The 18866-nt window shown below is 37.3% G+C and overlaps 1 protein-coding gene across 8 annotated transcripts in view; it reads left to right on the forward strand.

Moving 5' to 3' along the window:
- Positions 1-15157, forward strand: part of ATG10 (autophagy related 10) — a 199866-nt gene extending 184709 nt beyond the window's left edge. For all 8 annotated transcript variants that reach the window (XM_039874984.1, XM_039874980.1, XM_039874976.1 and 5 more), the window contains 3 exons: positions 12040-12137; positions 12799-12914; positions 13237-15157. In XM_039874984.1, coding sequence (XP_039730918.1) covers positions 12040-12137; positions 12799-12898 — 198 coding nt within the window. In that variant the 3' untranslated portion in view covers positions 12899-12914; positions 13237-15157. The remainder of the gene's footprint in view (positions 1-12039; positions 12138-12798; positions 12915-13236) is intronic.
- Positions 15158-18866: the final 3709 nt, after the last annotated feature.

Here is an 18866-nt window from a genome sequence, read left to right on the forward strand (position 1 = left end):
AATTGCTGTTCTCCTGAGGGAGCTGCTTCCTTCTATTTGGAAATCCTAAGGGACGGGAAATGAGTGGTGACAAACCTATTTGACATTTGGAACTCTCTCTCCTAGAGATGCAACCCAGGACTTTTAGTGCTGGGGGTACAACTGGACTGTAAACCTCAGGAGCTGAGATAATGGGATATTGTATTATATCTTTCTGGTACCTAAAACTGAAATGTCAACTCTGTAAGAGCAGATTTTGCTTCACTCTTGAGTATGCTTATATCTCTAGTGCTAGAACAGTATCTGGCATATAGAACTTGCTCCATAATATTTGTTGAATAAATGAATGGATGCATGGATGGATGGATGCATGCATGCATAAAAAGCACATTAAGTGATAAAAGAGTGAGTTAAGTAGAAAGGCATGAGTATATTATATATTTTAGTAGTATTTGACTTGCTTCTTAGTCTGGATAACATCTCTCAGAGGGATACTGTGGTGTGGCAGAGGGTAGGCTAATTTAGAAAATTAAAATATGCATGTGGGTGCATCAGTTTTTTCAGTGGTAATAAAAGATAAGATTTTTTTATGTGAAAACGAATAGATTTAGAATATATTGCATAGTTGACATAGTTTTTATGTGGAGAGTTATTTCTAACCATCTTTTCAAACCCTCTCCTTTGCTCTTAGATACAATTAAGAAGAAATATTTGAGAAAATAGATACCGAAGTTCTTATCTGGGGACTCCTGTAAATGTACATGAGGTGATGTCCCTGGTTTTATGACAAAGAGAAAGAATGTTTCTGTCCCTTTCATGTCCACACAGTGACATAGGGGGCCGTGGTGCTTTCTGCACAAATATTTTCCTTTATGGAACAGGCTGCATGTCTGGGTAACAATTTACTTTGGCACAGTAGGAAGTCTTTGTCTATGCAGTAATTCCACAAATATTTATTGAGTGCCTACTAGATGAAAGGCACTGTCCTGGTTGCTGAGACTAAAATAGTGATCAGAATACTTCCTCTGTCCTGAAGGAATTACAGTATGATAAAGGAAGACTCTTGGAATCAATTACCTATAGAACAGTGTGGAATTAAGCATGAGCCTTAAGCGTGGGGTGCAGTAGGAGCTCAGAGGGAGGGCACCTGAAGCAGGGTTGGGTAAAAGGAAGCTGAGATCTTTCGGGGAGAAATGGGCGTTAGTAGATGAGGGAGGATGGGAGGTTGTTCCAGGCAGAGAGAACCACATGTGCAAAGATCTCAGGTAAGAAAAAGCAGTGCATTTGGGGGAACAGCAAGTGGTTCAATGATAAACTGTTCATAAATATAGGTAAATATCTAGTATTCTAATTCAGAATAGGATTTTTAAAACATAAAAGTGATAACAGAAATAAGAAGAGGAAGTGCAGGTTTAACTATCTAATATTGTATTCCACATCTAAATCATCATGAACAAATTTAAATACAAATAAAAACCTTGAAATAAAAATATTTTTAATATTTCAGCAACTTTTATGAGAGCAGAGGTTATCTGTTTATTTGCCAATATATTACTAATGTTTGACTTAGTGCGTGGTTCACAGTGATGGTCGAATGAATGAAAAGCATCGGTATCTGCAGAAAGCACTAAAGAGCTAATGTAAAATAATGAGAAAACCCCTATAAAATCCCAATAGAGGACTCGTCAAGAAAAGATGAACAGACATTTCACCTTGGAGTTATCCCTGGTGCTTTCCTTTTTCTTACACAGTATATCAGACTCCTTAGCAAGTCTTGTTGGCTCTACTTTCAAAATAAATCCCAAACCTGACCATTCTCCCCCACCTACACTACCACCTAGTATAAGCCTCCATCATATCTTGTCTGGGATGCTGCAGTGCCTCCTAGCTGCTCTTCCTGTTGCCCCTCTTGCCCTTCTGCACTATCGAGAAAGAGTAATATTTTAAAAATGTAAATCAGAATATGTCACTTCTTTTTTCAGAATCCTACAAAGTCTTCCCATCACACTCAGAATAAAATCCCACATCTTTTCCATGCCTTACAAGGCTCTACATGATCTTGCCTCTTGGTTAGCTCTCCATTCTAACTTCTGACACTATTCCCCTTCATTTTACCTGACCACACTGATCTTCTTGTTCTTCTTTGAACGCTCCAAGCACATTCCGTCATGAGGGTCTTAGGGACTTTGCATTTGTCATTCCTAAGCCAAAAGATTCCTTTCCCAAAGAATTACATGGCTTGCTCCTCACTTGGTCAGCTTTCTACTCAAATGATACCTCTGCCCAGAGGCCTTCCCTTGCCAATTTACCTAAAATAGCACTCCCCATCATTCTCTCTCTGTTTTTTCTCTCTCTTCCCCATTTGACTCTCTCAGCTTTACTCTGTATAGAACATATAAAAAGAGAAAGAAAAATATCCCAGAAAACTCCCAAACACAAGTCTACCCTCATGTGAGTATGGAGTTGGAATCCCTCTTTTCCCTTCTGCCCTCCTAGGCACTAGAAGGAAGCATACATAAACTTCTCTGGAGGGATGCACTTTTAACCCTAGGCCTCAAAGAATTACTATATTAATAGTCCTACTATTAGTTCATAATAAGAGTACAGAATTCATAACAATCCATTAAGAACGAGGGCCAGCAGAAACAGGAAACTGTATTATCAGACCCTTAAATTTCTATATCGAAATTTTTCAGTGCAAAATATAAAATAAATTTGTCAAATATACTTTTAAAAATGGAAGAAAATACTGAGAGTATGATACAGGAAAAAGAGACTATAAAAATGGTCAGGTAAATTTAAGAAATAATCAGCTAGAACTTTTAGAAAGGAAAATGTATAATTAGAAGGCCTAGACTAAAAAGCAGATAAATATAAAGAGAGCATCGATATATTAAAAGGAGAATTTGAAGAAATTATACACATTTTAGCAAAATTTGAAGAAAAGATGGTCAATTTAACAAGATAAAAGATACAAGGGAGAGAGAGCAATCACATGTCTACTAGAACTTCTAGAAGATAAAACTAGAGAGAATGAAGAAGAGCCGGTGTTCAAATAGCTGATACTGAGAATTTTCCCGGATGGTTGAAAGGCTACTGATATTTAATTCAGGAAGCCCAATGAGTCCCAAACAGGATAAATGAAAAGAAATCTACACCTAGATGCATTATAGTAAAACAGATCTTAAAAAGAAATGACAATTAGACTGATAGTTGACTTCCACACACACACAAAAATGGAAGACCAATAAACAAACAAACAAACAAACAAATAAATAAATAGAATATAATCAAAGTGCTGAGAGAAAATACTTGTAACCTAAAAATTTTTAACCTGCAAAAACCTGTTTTTCAAAAACGAGGGCAAGATAAAGCATTCACAGTATGGGACCATTTACTAGTTATAGACCTTCCCAAGGGGTATTCCAAAGAACATATTTCAACAAAAGAAAATGATCCCAGAATAAATATCTGAGATATAGAAAAAATATGGTAAGCAAAAAGAATAGTAAACTATGAGTAAGTCTCAGCAAACATTGAGTCACAAAACACTAATAATATCTAGTTTATCGGGTTAAAAAACAAAAGATACAATTGAAATCCTGGACACCAATAGCATACAAATCAGGGAGAGGTAATCAGAGTTAAACATCCTAAAGCACCTGAAGTGTTTAGGAAAAAGGTAAAAATATTGACTAACTGTAGATTTTATTAAGCAAAACATTTAATTAAAAATTGTAGGATAACTACTAAAAGTTTCCAAATACAGCATGTATTTCAAACTAATTAAAAGAGAAAAAGCAGTGAAAGAAAAAAGTTTGAGCCTATACTCAGTCAATCCAAAAGAAAGCAACAGAGGAAGAAAAAAGGGAACCAAAAGAAGAAAACATTAAAAATAGAACGAGTAAAAGAGTTTAAAGTAAGATGGAAGAAATGAAGTCAAATTATATTAGTAATCAGAAAGCCTATAAATGAACTAAACACTTCATTTAAGAGACAGTTTATAAAGGTGGATTTCTTTTTAAAAAATTCTTCTGTTTTTTTTTTTAATGGGAAATACCTTAAACATAAGGATATGAAAAGATTGAAAGGCAAATATATATATATTTTTTTAAATGTGTAAAGTAAATAGAAAGCTGGTGCGGCTATGCTAATTTCAGATAAAAGTCCTTTTTTTCTTTTGGCAGAAAGTGTACTCAGATAAGTATGATCACTTCGTATTAAAGCTTTATTCTCTATCTTGATATACTTCCATGCATTTAAATAATAGCTTGGCGGGGAGGGGCACGATGAGGCGAGACCCTTCTCTATTTCTAAGGAATGCGCCCAGAGTGGAAGGCAAACTTGATCAGTCTGGAATATGAAACTGGATGAAAACTTAGTACGTGAACTTATATTGGTGCTCTCCTGGAGAGCCAAGAATATTAAGAAATGAACCAAGTAACTCATCATATTTATTAGATGTAAGAATAAAGGTACGGCATTATCATTTCCTTGTGTTAGTCGTATCTAATAGTTCTGGAAACAATTCACAGCATTCATGTCAGACTTATTTTATGACACATTTAACCATTGCTAAATTAAATTTCATGAGAGAATGTGCCTATATAACTCCTCTGGAGTTACAGAGATAGAAATCTGACCCGTCGTTTCTATTTTCATGGAAAACAATTTAGCAGAACTTTGTTCCAGTAGAAGTGTTTATTGAGTTGTAAGCCTAACACAGTTCATTGGCTGCGTGTATTTCCACACTGACATTTTTCTCAGTGCAGATTTGCATCAGTTCATTAGTACTGACAGCAGATGGTAGCACTTTCACACAAATTTACCTTCTGAATTGATCTAAGAAATGTCACTAAAAAGATTCTGACAGTTTTGATGTTCTTCCATTTCTGAAAATGGTATGTTAAACAAATAAGGTGTAGGACTTTAGATTTTTTTGAACTCATAATTCCTAAACTAACTAAAGATAGCTTTCATCTCTGATTCTGGCTGTCTGAAGGAGAAAGTAGAAAATACAGATAATCTTTCTCGATAACATAAGCCTTAACAAATTTCCATTGCAGAAAAATGGCTTTTGGAGAATATTATCCAGATTGACTGTCTACATTGATCAAATGCTTCAAATTATTTTAAAATTTCTACCTTACTTTGAATACAAATTGTTTGGCTTGCAGGATCAGCTGATTGAAAGTGACTGAAAAAAGTAGTATTGGCTCAGGTTGCAAAGCTAATTCTGTCTCTACTGCAGCACTAACATGTCCATAAGATTAACCACATTTTAAAATTACAGATTCATTGCCTTTAGTAAAGGTTAAATCATTATCAGATTATAAGACAGAAAGATGTGATATTTGGTAAATGAATGAATGAAGGAGTAAACAAATTCTAACTGTACCAGGGAAAACAAAATACTTTTTAAAATTTGCCTCCCTGTAAGTATGGCCATTGATGTCTTAACTGTTTTGTTTCTATTTTTCTACATTGTATAACCATTATTATAGTCTTAATAACTCAAGACCTGTATTTAGTAGTCTTATATATTTGGAAACAAGGATTTATTTTGAGTATTTTTTAAATAATTTTTCATCTGTATGTAAAAAGTAATTAATGATTTGGTTAATTTGCCACAACTAAAAGAAGCTGATTTGAGAAATCATTGAGTGTTGACTGCATACAATTTAACCATGTAATAAATTATGGCCGCCTTTGACACATTGCTAGAAAAAGTGGTTTTGATGAACAACATACTTAAAGGATTTATTTAACAATAAAACGGAGCTTTTGGGTTCTAAATGCTCTCAAAAATAACAACCTTACTAACATTCTAACTATAGGAACGCAAGTTAATACTGACTTAATTTAGCTAAAATATAGCAGCTTTGTTCGATATATTTCTATTTCCCCCTTCTTTTGTGCTATTATTGTCATGTATGTTACATCTATATATGTTACAAACCAAACACTGTAGTATTACAACTTTTGCTTATATAATCTTATCTCTATTAAACTAATTAAGAGAAGAAAAAATACTTAACTTGTCTTTTGTATTTACCATTTATAATGCTTTTTATTATCACCTGTGGACTGAGTTACCCTCTGGTATTATTGCCTGAAGGACTTTCTTTAGTAATCTTATAAGGCAGGTTAGTAGCAAGGAATTCTCACAGTCCGTTTCCCTGGGCATATATTTATACTACCTTCATTTTTTGAAGACTAATTTTGCTGGATGTAGAATTCTTGGTTGACAACTCTAGGTTTTTTTCCACAAGAATTTTGAATATGTTCTTCTGCTGCTGTCTAGACTGATGAGAAGCCAGCCATTATTGTATTATTCTTCTTTATGTGATGAGCCTTCTCTCTCTTGCTGCTTTTAAGATTTTCTTTTTGTCTCTGGCTAATGTGTCTAAAGGTGGATTTCTTTGTGTTTCAACTTAAGGTTTGTTGAGCAACTTGTATCTGTAGATTAATTTTTTTTTTTTTAAATCAAAGTTTAGAAGTTTTCAGACCGTATTTCTTCAGATGTTTTACCTGCCCCTTTCCTCCCTCTCCTCTCCTCCCAGACTCCAATTACGAGTATGCTGGGACACTTGGTATTGTCCCACAGGTCAATATGTCTTGAAGTCCACTAATTCTTTTTATTGCCATCTCCTATCTACTGAACCCATCTAGTGAATTTTTTATTTCTGTGTTGTGCTTTTCAATTCGTTTCAAGAATTTCCATTTGATTCTTTTCATCGTTAGTATTTCTTGATTACCTATTTGCAGAGTCATTGTCATAAATTTTCCCTTTTAACTATTTAAACAGTTTTCTTTAGCTTTTCAAACATATTTATAACAGCTGCTTTGAATTCTTTGTAAATCCAGTATCTGGGCCCACATTGAGTCCATTTTTATTAATGGCTTTTTTTCCCTAGTATGTATCACACTTTTTTGTTTCTTTGCATATCAAAATTTCTTTGAAAGCTGGACACATTAGATAATGTATTGTAGCAATTATGGATTCCAATATTTTTCCCTAAGAGCTGTCTTTTTGTTATTGTTGTTGTTGCTATTGTTTTTCTTTGCTTGTTTGTTTGTTTGTTTTAGTAACTTTCCTAGGCTTTATCTGTAGAATTTGCCTCTTTGTAAGTATGTCCATTGATGTCTTTGCTGTTTTATTTTTCATTCTTATTTTCATGTTTTAGTCTGGCTTCTTTGGGGTCATCCAGCTATATCTGCATGGCTTGCTGGTTAGCCAATGATTGAACAGAGGTTATCCTTAAATACCTAAAGCCCATAAGTCTTCCCTCCTTTGCCGATTCAGTTAACATTCAGTTAGAATTCAGTTAACATTCAAGTTAGTATCGGCTTTTACTTTCTATCAGGTCTTCTCATTTCTCCCCTGAACATGGTGTAGCTCTCCATCAGTCAGAGATGCCTAGAGAACTTACCTAGTCCTTCTACAACTGTCTTATCTCCAGGATCTCCCCTTTAAACTTCTGACTGGTCATCTGCTTGCCTCAACTGGCAGTGCAACATCTGTCTAGCAGAGCTGTGGTTTTTTCTTTTTATCTAGTACAAATTTTGCTGTTTATGTTGCCAATGTCACTGGGCAGTAGTTTTCACTATCTGTTGGAAATCAAGTCAGCCCTACTGGCAACACAGCCACTCCTCACAGCCAGCTTCTCTCTGGTAAAACTTACCTGTTGATGGAGCAGGTGAAGGTAAATGGTGACATGGGGGTATTTTTAGGCCAGAAGGCTGCGGACTCTCTCTGTGTCTAATGTGAACTTCTAGCAGCTTTTTATGAATTAAACACTTTTCAAAATTTTTATTTGCCTTTGGTTGATTTTTACAATCCAGAAATGGTTTGGGTTTTTTGGGCAGTTTTTTTCAGTTTTATACTTGTTTTTCAGGGAGAATATTTGCTGACCTCTACATTCTGCTATAGCTGGAAGTCCACTTCTATTGTTATCTATTTATAAAACTTTCCTTAAGAAATTATATAAAATATGCCTTAGATTATACACCATAATTCCTATTTCTTGCTTCACTTTTTAAAACCAAAAGCATCTTTCCAAAACAATATAATTTTTATTTTAAAATCCAATTTAAACTTTTGATTTGTAAAGACAGTCATTCATTTTAAGATAGTCTGTCTAATTACAGAGATATACGTTCTCAGTATAGTAAAGGGTAAAAAATGTTTAAGTTTTCTTTTTTAAGGTAGACAAACCTGCATTAAAGAAATGTCCAGCTATTCTAAAAGCTCTTCTCCCTGAACACGCCCAGTCCCACCTGATCTCAGAAGCTAAGGAGGGTCGGGCTTGGTTAGTACTTAGATGGAAGACCGCCTAGGAAGACCAGCTGCTGTAGGCGTAAAAATAAAATAAAATAAAAATGAAAGCTCTTCTATGGCATGAAAGTCTCTTATTTAAAAAAGATGTTTCACGTGTGCATTGCCATGCATTCTGTTTTATTAGAACATAACCTTAAATGCTGCTATGACTGTTTTTTGTATTGTTTGAGGAGAAATGAATGTTAAAATGTTGTAGATTACTGGTGCTTTTAAGTGCCCGAGTTTTTATTTTAATTTAAATTCTAAATTATTTTTCATTAATTTGTTTCTGAATTAATTTCAGTATTGTAACATTTGGATCTTTAAGAGCCCTGATGCTTCGTGTGTTTATTACGCTTTCAGTATCCCTAGGCTTTTAGGAGAATCTTGTTTGAAAAGTCCCTTCTACCTCAGGTATGGGCTTAGGTTTGAGTGTCTAAAGCTGGGGGAATTTCCCCAGGAGAGCAAAAGTGGCCATAGGAATCTTCAAGGAATGCCGAAAGGAGAGCGAGTCTTGGAGAGGTGAGGAGGCTGAATAGTTGAGTTGATGTTCCCCATTAGGGGTGTTTCCATCTAATTCCATCCTTGGAGGTCTAGGTTTCATGTTATTAAAGAAGGCGACATGTCTTCTCTTCACTAAGATTTGGTTATAGCTCTTCATTCCTTATATTGGTTACTACTAAAGTAATCCAAAAAAATTTAGACTAAATTTGGCTTTTGAAATCCCAACCCTCCAAATAGTAATTATTTTAGTTTAGGATAATCTTAAAATCCTTTTGTATTTCCTATGCTCATTTTCCTTTACTGTTTTCTGCCTCCGACACCAGCATTAGACCTCTGCATGACAGATTCTTTCCTTATCATTCTGATCTCTATTTAAAGATCACTTCTATAAGGCCTTCCCTTTCCCCAAATCTAAACATCACTACAGTCCCTCCAGAATCATATTACCCTATTTTATTTCATTCACAACACTCATTATTATCTAGATTATCTTGATTATTTATTTGTTTTATGTGTTTATTGGCTGTCTCTTGCATTGGAATGTAAGTTCCATGGGATCAAGGACTTCATCTTTATAACTGTATCTAAAACTGTTCCTGAAAGAGACATAAAAGATGGCCAACAGATGTGTGTTGAATTAATAAATATTACTTTAAGGCAAGTAAGGGAAGCCAGAATCAATTTGGACAGGAGGATTCACTATAGGCATAACACATCTGGGCTGTGACCCCGGCCAGGGTCTGGTTAGGGATGGGAATGAGAGGTGGGCAGAGAGCTGGAGTGAGGGAGCTCAGGCTCTGCTGTAAGAATCAGGCCACTGGGCAGAGACATGTGGAAGTAGCACTTGGGAGAGATACACCAACCCACACCCAGTGAATAACTCAACCCTCACCACACATAAAACACCCAAATCTCCATACCCAATGTCTCTAGTACAAGAGGAACTATCCCTTCCATTTCTTGTGAGTAGGTATGTGCACACGCATGCAGGCATGACTGTTTTGGGATTGGCGGGCGGAAGAAGCAGGGCCAACCACACATAATTCTTCCCATAGATAGCTCTGAGTTCAGCTTCTCCTGTACTGGCTGAAGAGTAGAAGAAGCCAGGAGAAGCAGCTAGGCAGCCTCTAGTCCAAATCCAGCCTACGGGCTTATTGTATTTGGCCCACATTATGTTAAAAAAAAAAGTGCCAACATTTAAATTTAGGAGATTTTACAGGAAAATCTGGATTTTAGGTTATTTTGACAAATGGGAAGACCTGGCACACTGAACCTGCATCCTCACATGTCACAATTAGCTGGAGCAGAATGGCAGGCACAGCCTCAGCTGAGCACACTCTCCCTCCCCTACAGTCTCTGTCACCTGCTGGTGTATTTTACTGGCTTTGTTCCTCGAGGCCACCTGCACGGTCTTTGTAGGTATTTGTTTTAATCTCTTTCAGCTGCTATAACAAAATACCATCGGTTGGGTACTTTATAAACAACAGAAATTTATTTCTCACAGTTCCGGAGGCTGGAAGTCTCCAGATCAGGGTACCAGCCCTTTCTCGTGACAGCTCTTTTCTGGGGCACAGGCTTCTTCTCACTGTGTCTTCGCATGGTGGGATGGGGCAGGCTTACTCTCTGGAGCCTCTTTTTAAAAATATATTATTTATAATAGTTGACATACAATATCATATTAGTTTCAGGTGTACAGCATGGTGATTTGACACTTATCACAGTCAGTCTAGTAACCATCTGTCACTGTACAAAGTTATTACACTATTATTGACTATTTTCCCTGTGCTGTACATTAAATTTCCTTGACTTATTTATTTTATAACCGAAATTTTGTACCTCTTTACCTTCCTCATCCATTCCCTTCCTGCCTCTGGCAACCACTGGTTTGTTCTCTCTATCTATGAATCTATTCCTATTTTGTTTTGTTTTGTTTTATTTTTTTCCACATATACATGAAATCACACCTTTATGTTCATTGCAGCATTATTTACAATAGTTAAGATATGTAAGCAACCTAGGTGTTCATCGATAGATGAATGGATAAAGCAGCTTTTTATATGTATATATAATCTGGATTCCATTATATAGACATATAATGGAATATTACTTGACCATAAAAAATAATGGAATATTGCCGTTTGCGACAATATGGATGGACCTAGAGGGTATTATGCTAAGTGAAATAAGTCAGACAGAGAAAGACAAATACCATATGGAGCCTCTTTTATAAGGTCCTTAGTGTTCCACCCTCATGACCTAATCACCTCCCAAAAGCCCCACCTCCTAATACAAACACACTGGACATTAGGATTTCAACATATGAATTTGGCAAGACACAAATATTCATTCCATAGCAGTATTTGAATTTGTGGTCTGTGGCATAATGGTTAATACACAATGTAAATGCTCAATAAATTTATCATCAGTAAATGTTTTCATGTTGGTAGAATTTGTGCATAGGTCGCTCACTACAAAGTAACCTTCGAGGGCTCCCCATTGCTTGCCAAATGATGTCCACATCCCTAACCTGGCAGCAGTCTGACCTATATCTTATGTCCAGTCATTCTGTTATAAAGGCAGTGCAATTCCACCATATGGGCTTTTAACTTATAGAAACAGCCCTATAAGCTTGGGAGAGACAGAAGGAGAGAAACAAATAAACAGAGAAACTCTGAAAGAGAGCCAGACAGAAGTAGACGACTTAATGTAAGCAGTTCTTCTCCCAGACCCTCATTCTACCCATGTGCCTATTGGCACTGAATGCATTTAGGCCTGAAGCAATTAATACGTTGACAAAATTTATGTAAAGAAAGTGCAGATGATTTTTGTCCCCTTACCACTAACAAAGGAATGAAATAACATTGTTCAGATAGGCTCTTGGGCTTCACAGATGTCTTTGAGGAAAAACTGAAGAATAATTAAAAACCAGAGAGAAGCTCTAGCTGACAGAGTTAGAAGGAACTGATAAAATTTGTCTACAGTTTGTATTGTGTAAGCAAAGCCATGTGACCTCCCATAATTGATTGTACTACTTTATCAATACATAACTCCTTCTTAGAAACTTCTCATGTTTAGATTATGAATTATATTTCATAATTGAAATCTATCTATATCCTAATTTAATAACTTACAATTTAAAACAAACCATTATTTTAAAGGAGTAAACCAGATTTTGCATTTTAACTATTTCAAAGTAACTCACAGGGATAATCCCAAATGAACTCTGATTCCTACAGGAGCACCCGATACTTGGGCGACCCTTTTTTGTACTTCATCCCTGCAAGACGAATGAATTCATGACTCCTGTGTTAAAGAATGCTCGGAAAATCAATAGGTAAGAAACACCATCAAGATACATTGGCTTTGACTCTTATTTTAAAAGTATAAATCTTTTTATGTGACTCTGAAAGCTGAGCTAAAAAAGAAATATTCTTTGTAATAATAATAATGACTAACATTTATTGATTTTTACTGTGTGCTAGGTGCTGTTCTATTTTAGATATATTAATGCATTGGGTTTTTTTTCATAATGGCCTCTGAGCTAAATTTTATTCTTTTATCCAGTTTACAAAGGAGGAAGCTAAAGCACAGAGGGGTTAAATGATTCGGCCAAGGTCACACAGCTAGTTAAGGGGGTGGAACTGGGATTTGAAAATTGAAAAACCAGCCATTTTGCCTCAGAGCCATGCTCTTAATCACTGTACTCTACTACCCTAGCAAATGCTGTAAATTATGAGTGTAAAATTGTAATTATTGGGGGATGCAGGAGTCTCATTGCCTCCAAATACCTCCGTGAGGGATCCTCACGGTTTTTTTGGAGCATGAGTCCTTGTCAAGCGATAACGCTGACATTTGGAAATGCTGGGATTCCAAGCCGTGGGCACACATCTCTGAGGAAAGCCTCGTTTCTTTTATTGTCGGTAACTGATTTTCTACCATTTGTCCAAACTACAATGGAAACAGTAGAATTGCCTATATTTTCACTTGTTTCCCAGGAATGTCAACTACATCACATCTTGGCTGAGCATTGTAGGGCCAGTTGTTGGGCTGAATCTACCCCTGAGCTATGCCAGAGCAGCCTCTCAGGATGAATGAAATGTCGATCAACAAGGTAAAAAGGAAAGCGTGGATTGAATGTTTTGCTGTTACAAAGATCCTGGAGTCTCTGTTGCACGTAGATACATTGTCCCAGCTGGCCCCACCATATATTGTTTGCTTTCATGTTTAATAGGCTGACTGCTGACTTGTCTTTTTAGTTTTCCCAGCAACCAGCACCAATCATATAGGAAGCATTTTACTTTGCTATAAGTAACACTCACACAACTACAGAAGAGTATGGTTTATTATAGAATTGATATTCTTGAAATAAGTCTTTCCTGCTCCAGTTAACCTTCATTTATTCTCTTGGCTTTTGTTTTGTTCTTGTTCTTCAGATTCTTCTATTGAGTCAAAGAGCTTAGATATTGCAGCATGAAGAACTCTGAAAGTTTACATGGCTGACCCTGACTTTAACAGGACCAGTCCGTGAGTTTTCAGCTCACCAAGATTTTGACATGGATTTTTTTCCCCTCAGAAGCAAATGTCTGCAGCAACTGATATACCGTATGTTTCAAAGAAACACCTCAAAGACACAAATCAATGTAAATAGCAAAAAATAAATGTAACTCAAGAATAGAAATGCTGACATCACTAGGGCATTTCCAGGTCATTCTTGCATGTTTCTGAGACTTGTCTTCTTTATATTTAACATGAGAATAACAAGCTACCTCAATGGAGCTGCTATGAGAACCATGTGAGATCATTAATACATGAGAAAATATTGTAAAGTATTATACATTAAATATTCATTAAATTCTCACCTTTCTGATATTTGATTGTTATTCACCCAGTCTGTCAATAAGTTTACCAACCAATAAGTTAGTAAGATGAACCTAATCTGGAAACATTTTTGGTTTTAGGATTGTTTGTTTTGATTTTCATTTTAACTTGCTAGGGGCTGAAACTAAGAGAAAAATGTAACTGGCTCTTTAGAGCATCTAGATTAGTGCCTGTCGGTGAGGGATGCACTTTAAAATCACCTGAGGATCTTTTACAAGTACAAATGCTGAGCCCCGCCTTCTGAAACAGCTTCTCTGGGGTGATTCCGATGCACACACTCCTGGGGAACCTCTGGTCTGGAAGTGCCTTTAGTGTGGCATTTATTTGTATTGTTTTGATCTCCCAACAAGCCTTTTCCAATTTGTGGATAGCTCTGGCAAGCTGGACTGACTCCTAACATTTGTCTGGGCATTGGCCGGAGACTTATGGACAGTAAAAGGACGTCCAGGAGGCATTTGTTCTGGAGTAAGCCGTTAGGGTGAGGGAATTGTCTGCTGGTGAATCAAAGAGGATTCGCTGTAGGTTAAGGGCTGAACTTTCACAGAGGGAGCATAAGTAGAGAAGGGTTAATTCAAACTGCTGGAAAAGCTAAAAGTAAATTTTAAAATGCTGAGTTGCACATATTCATGCTGGGATGAGAGGCTGCTTATACATGCTTGGTGGGCATTTTGGTATTTACCACTTAACATCTTTCCAAGTTCTGCAAGGGATTTTTTCCCCCTACTCTTCCTAATGTAAATACAGATTTCTCAGCAAGTCATTTCTCAAGCCATGTCATTTCTGGGGTTTAAAAAAAATTATATATATAAAATAATGTGTCATCTGGATTATGTGCTTGTCTAGAAATATTAGTTATCTTTCCTAACAGATTCTGAGATGATAGTAGTTTATCAGTTTGGGGCCAGTGTTTAGTTTTGTTTAAAGTTAAAAATATTATTATTTTTCTCTGATCGATGACCTGAAAATTCATCAGTGGCAGAAAAATTTCTGAAGCGCTCCCGTAGGTGGTGGAGACCTTCCTCCCCAGATAGATCCCTCTCTTCAGGCAGCTCTGTTTCTTTTCAGAATGTTGTTCACTTAAAAAGCTTGTAATTTTTGGTTGATAAAAATTTTCATTTTTGAAAGTACAGTTATGTAACAGACTGTTATCCTAACAGTTAGAAAACATTAGAAAAAAATTTTTGTTTTGTCAAAGTAACAGTTTTTCCTCTGGAATATGAGGATTTTTCCTCTGGGTTTCCTCTCTAGCTAATACAAGAAAAAGCCCCTTCAGTCAGAAATAAGGCTGATTAAAGCTGCTACCAGCCAATCTCCTAAACTCTGTTTTTTATGTGACCTTGGAAAAATTGCTTCACCTTGTTTGGTCTTCAGTTTTCTTGTTTGCGAAATGAGGAAATTTAGCTATGTGACTTGTGAGGGAGGCCCAGTGCAATGCTTAGGTCTGCAAACTTGAGAAATAAATCGTGAGTCTGGTTAGATGCTGCTTGACTTGGGCTAATTTTTTAAATCTCCTTCAGTCTTTGCCATTTCTATTTTTAAAAAGCCTACAATATCTATCCCACTCACCTAACAAAGGTCTAGAGATCAAAATGGTAAGTAGATCTGGATGTGCTTCGTAACCAGCACGGCGATGCGTGGAGTAAGGGGGATGATGGGTCATTGGCCCCTGCTCCTGTCTGGGCGCCAGCACACCTAATCCTCCCCACCTCATTTCTGGTCAGGCAAGTCTTCTCTGCCCACATCCTTATCTGACCTATGCTCATGCTGGTTCCCACCTGGAAACACTTTCTTCCCCGTTCCTCTACCAAGTTTCAACCTAGTTTATGTGATTTACTCTTTCGCAGAGTCATCACTGACACCACAGTCCCCGCTGGTTGACCTCTCCTTCCGTTACGCACCGGACTCAGTCTTATTAGCCTTTAATTTTCTCCCTTTCACTCTGATTTCTTTCCTTCCTCAATTATGGATAATAAGTAACTTAAGGTGATGATCCCCACCCCCTGCCCCGCTTTTTTTGGTATGTTCCAAGGTGGCATGTAAATAAGAGTTGCTGTTTGCCCCTCACAAGTGACCCAGAGAAGGCTCGCTCTGGGGATTCAAGTGGGTGGACCAGTTCTTTGAAAGGCCAGAGTCTGTATATTGATCATCAGGTACTAGCCTACAAGCTGAAGGTTAAAAATACAAGACTAACCACTCCTTCAACAAAAATGTATTAAAATAAAGAGAAAAAAAATCGAAACTGGGTTATGGCATCCACTTCTCCCAAGATTGGTATAGTTTTTATTAATACATTCAAGATATTAGGAAATAGAGATCTGCATTGTCAAAACTAGCTCTTTGCATAATTCAGAGAGCCAATATTCCAATGAGCTGGGGTGGTTTTTTTTTGATAAATATTTGAGAGTAAGAATATGTAAATATTCATTTCAGCAGATACTTAGCGTGTTCCTCTTATGTACTGCACCCTAGGCTGGGTGCTGGGATAGCAAACAAAAAGATGGGAACCTAGCTCATAAAAATGCCACAGCCCAGTGAAGAAGACACACAAAAGGAAGATTGTGCTATGACAAGCACAAGGGAATGTTTTCAGAAGAGAAATGTGAGTAGAGTCATGAAAAACTTTATTTAGCCAAGTTGAGAATGGAGGAAAGGCCTCGAAGGTGCACATGGGGAAGTAGTGAAGAGTGAAGCTGGCTAGTAGAACTGGGGCCAGGTCTGGAGGAGCCTTGATTGTCACACTGAAAAATTTGTGTTTGGCCTGAAAACCACGAGGAGCCACTGAGGGCATTCAAGTAAAGGAGTTAAAGTGATCATTTGCATTTTAGAAAGAACCTGAAATCTTTAAGTGACTGCTGCATATAACTAATCACACACACTTTTTGTCAGGTCCCCCTCACCACCAGCAGATACTAGCCCATAGGTTGTAGAAGGTTCAGAAGTGCAGAAAGGGCTGGGAGTATGCCAAGGACACTTTTCGATTTTTGCCTAGAGCCTTCTGAAACAAAACCTGCCAGTGTCCTAAAAAGCCTGAGTCCTGGCTTGCTGTTTTATCTGGGGTAAGTCCCTGCACTTCTCTGAGCCTCTGTTTCTTAATGTATTAAGTGGAAGGAAGTATATTATATCAGGTAAAATCAATTTATTGGTTGATAACCAGTCCAGTATTTTTTTTTTTTATGAAATAGAATATGTCTGGGAAAAACCCTCCCTGTGTTTCTTCTATATTTCATAATACTACCACACTCACAGCACTTCCGACACCAGATGTGTGGGTTTTGTACACTAACAATTCTGTAACACCAGCTAGCTGGGTGTCTTACTATATAATTCAATTCTGTCAGTTCTGACATTATTTACCTGGATAGTTAGACTGCCTCCACTTAAGACACCAATCACAAGTCTCAGGTTAGCAACTGTATTTTTAACCGACCAGCTGTAAATCAGGGTTCCCATGACCCTCTCCATGGATTTAGTAATTTGCTAGAATGGCTCACAGTACTCAGGGAAACACTTATGTTTACCAGTTTATTATATAATAAAGGATATTATAAATAGCCAGGTAGATACATAGGGCGAGGTCCAGAAGGGTCCCAAGTGCAGGAGCTTCTGTCCCCATAGAGTTGGGTTTCATCACCCTCCCAACACGTAGATGTGTTCACCAACCTGGTAGCTCTCTGAATCCTGTGCTTTAGGGATTTTTACGGAGGCTTCCTCACATAGGCATGATTGATCATTTACTCCACTTCTATTCTTTCTCTCCTTCCAGGAAGATGGTATATGGGGCTGAAAATACCATGTTTCTAATCAGGGCTTGGTCTTTCTGGTGACTAGCCCCCATTCTGAAGCTATTGAGGAGCCCGCCAAGAGCCTGATAATTAGAACAAAAGACACTCCTATCACCCAGGAAATTCCAAAGGATTTAGGAGATCTGTGTCAGAAACAGGTCAAAGAGTAAAGAGTAAAACAAAAGATACTTCTCCTGCTCTTATCACCTAGGAAATTACAAGGATTTTAGAAGCTTTGTGCCAGGAACAGTGGTGGTGGGGGTGCAGAGACCAACATATATATTTTTCTATTGTTTCACAAATACATAGAAGAAAAGTGGATTGCACGTAATGAGGGTATTATTTTGTGAATCTTTGGTTTCAACTACATTACATACATGTATCCATATCTATGGATATGTGTGTGTGCTAGGTTGTGATGGAAGTGTATTCCTAACTCCAGAGAATAATCAGAGATTTGAAAACTAATGAACAAATAAGCTCCCTTCCAAAGTCTGAGACCCTCCGATTCTGTGTTCTTGCTCACCAGTCCATGGCTGAAGGTTGTTCTAGAAGAGTATAGGAAATAGTTAACTATATTGTGCCCATAGCACTAGGCTACTTTAATGTGCACACAGGCCCCCACAGCTACCCCTCTAGATTCTTATAGAGCTTGTCTGCAAAAGTGCTTTCACATTTTTATTCTTGAATTTGGTAGTGTTCTTTCAAGCAATTATGTAATGTAAAGCCCTTGCTTTTATTCACTTTTGTGTTGCCAATAGCGGCATCTAGTGGTGATCGAGCCCTATTGCGAGTATCCTGTGTTCTATCTAGAACATTAGAGCTGAAAGTGATTTTAGAGATCACCCATTCTCATTTTGTAAATTATTAAAAAAACAAAACGAAACTGGAAACTCACATGTATTCATTCATGCAAATTAACTTTATGTGAGAATAAATCAAGCCTATGGCTGCTTGATGATTCTAGGGTTATTTTGAAGCTTTTCAAATACCCCAAATCACTGTTAATTGTAACCATGAGGCAGTAATTTAACGAAGCATGCCCTGATAGGGTAATGGGAAATCATAGTTCGGTGTATCTACAGTCTTTGGTGCATTATTATTTACACGTGCGTGCCAGATCTTCAGGGTTTAGCATGGTGTCTGGCACTGGTAGTACTCAACAAATTTTTGTGGAGCATTTGTATATGTGGGTGATCGCTGAGCCTGAAAGAAGCTGCCATGGTCTCTTTCAGCAGGTGACAGGGACTGGACCTGCTTTCCTCTTTGGGAACTGTACCCACTCCGTCCTTTGAGAAGATTTCTTTCCCCTGACATCAGCAGCAGAGTGGGATGTGGTCTCCTCAGCTCTGCCCTTCAATAGGTTCAGAGAGAGAGAATACCCAGGCCTTTTCTGCTTATTA

The sequence above is a fragment of the Pteropus medius genome, unplaced genomic scaffold, assembly GCF_902729225.1.
Source record: "Pteropus medius unplaced genomic scaffold, Ma_sr-lr_union100, whole genome shotgun sequence".
In the NCBI taxonomy this organism is placed as follows: Eukaryota; Metazoa; Chordata; class Mammalia; order Chiroptera; family Pteropodidae; genus Pteropus; species Pteropus medius.